The 1,246-nt window shown below is 66.0% G+C and overlaps 1 protein-coding gene across 1 annotated transcript in view; it reads left to right on the top strand.

The window, feature by feature from the left end:
- The window catches only part of CHURC1 (churchill domain containing 1), a 5,052-nt gene extending 4,262 nt beyond the window's left edge, over nt 1-790 (top strand). Inside the window, exons 2-3 of the mRNA XM_009885701.1 lie at nt 42-112; nt 698-790. Coding sequence (XP_009884003.1) covers nt 42-112; nt 698-790 — 164 coding nt within the window. The remainder of the gene's footprint in view (nt 1-41; nt 113-697) is intronic.
- Nucleotides 791-1,246: the final 456 nt, after the last annotated feature.

Genomic DNA, 1,246 nt, shown 5'->3' with positions numbered 1-1,246 from the left:
TGTCCCCTCAGCCCCTTCACCCGCTCCTCTCTCCTCCGCAGACCTGTGCAAGAACTGCCACCACCTGATTGCGCGCCATGAGTACACCTTCAGCGTGGTGGATGACTACCAGGTACGCTCCAGGCAGCAGTTTGTCACCCCTACAGCCCTTCTCCGGCTCCGGAGACGTCCTAAGCCGAGCCCTGGGCTCTTCCTCTGCCACCGAATCTCCAGTCACACCCTGCCATGGGCAGCCCTGTTGGTTCCCGCCTGTCCTGGCAGCGAGCGGTGGCACCGGCCTCAAAAGCTTCAGAGCCACATCCTTGCGCTCAGGGCTACCTGGAGCCCCCCGGCAGCAGCCACTGCTTTGTGGGGGGCAGCCCAGCTCACCTCTCGCCTCCCGCGCAGCCCCTGCGTGGGAATGTCAGTGACATGCGTGGCCGGGAGCAGCGAAACGTGGCTGCGTGGTGAGGGGTGCGGTGGCTCTGGCAGCCCTCCCGCCCTGGCACATCACCTATGCAGCAGCTAAACGCTGGAAAATGGGCTCGGGGGAGTCGGTGGGGCTCATCCTGGGGGACGAAACGAGATCCCCCCAGGTCTGATTGCAATCGAGGATCAGGTGCCGGCTCCGGCTCCGGTTTCCTTGGCGCTGCCCGGAGCGGGGCTGTGGCAGAGCGCGGCTATGGCAGCGCCCCCGCTTTCTCCTGTCCCGCCGCAGGAGTACACCATGCTGTGCCTGCTCTGCGGCCGAGCCGAGGACTCCATCAGCATCCTGCCCGACGACCCGCGCCAGATGACCCCGCTCTTCTGAAGCCGGTTTGTATCCCGGCACAAATCCCTGGGTGCCCCAGGACCTCCCTCCCCTCTCCCCGCTGCACAGAGCCGTGGCGCTGGGAGATCCCCGGCACGGGGACAGCACTGTCCCTTACACGATTCTCTTCTCCAAACCTCCAGCCTGGATGTGGCGGACGCCGGATGCTCCCACGTTGCCCCGGTGGCAGCTCAGCCGTGCCCGCTGCCCTGCGGCTCCGATGCCGGCTGCAGGGACGGGGGGGGGCACCCCCGCCTGAGCCCCCCGCTTTGTGCTGAAGACGGGAAGGGGGCCCAGCATGTCGTCACCCCCAAAACGGCTCCAAAAGGGTGCCCACTCCACCCCGCCTCAGGAGCCCACGCGTGTGGGGGCAATAAATGTGACGTGCTAACAGTTGGCGGTGCAGGCAGGAGCGCTTTTGGGGTGGGTTTCACCCCCATAACTGTTGAAGGATAT

This window comes from Charadrius vociferus, unplaced genomic scaffold (assembly GCF_000708025.1).
Source record: "Charadrius vociferus isolate BGI_N301 unplaced genomic scaffold, ASM70802v2 scaffold2585, whole genome shotgun sequence".
In the NCBI taxonomy this organism is placed as follows: Eukaryota; Metazoa; Chordata; class Aves; order Charadriiformes; family Charadriidae; genus Charadrius; species Charadrius vociferus.
This window is presented reverse-complemented; position numbering and strand designations above follow the sequence as displayed.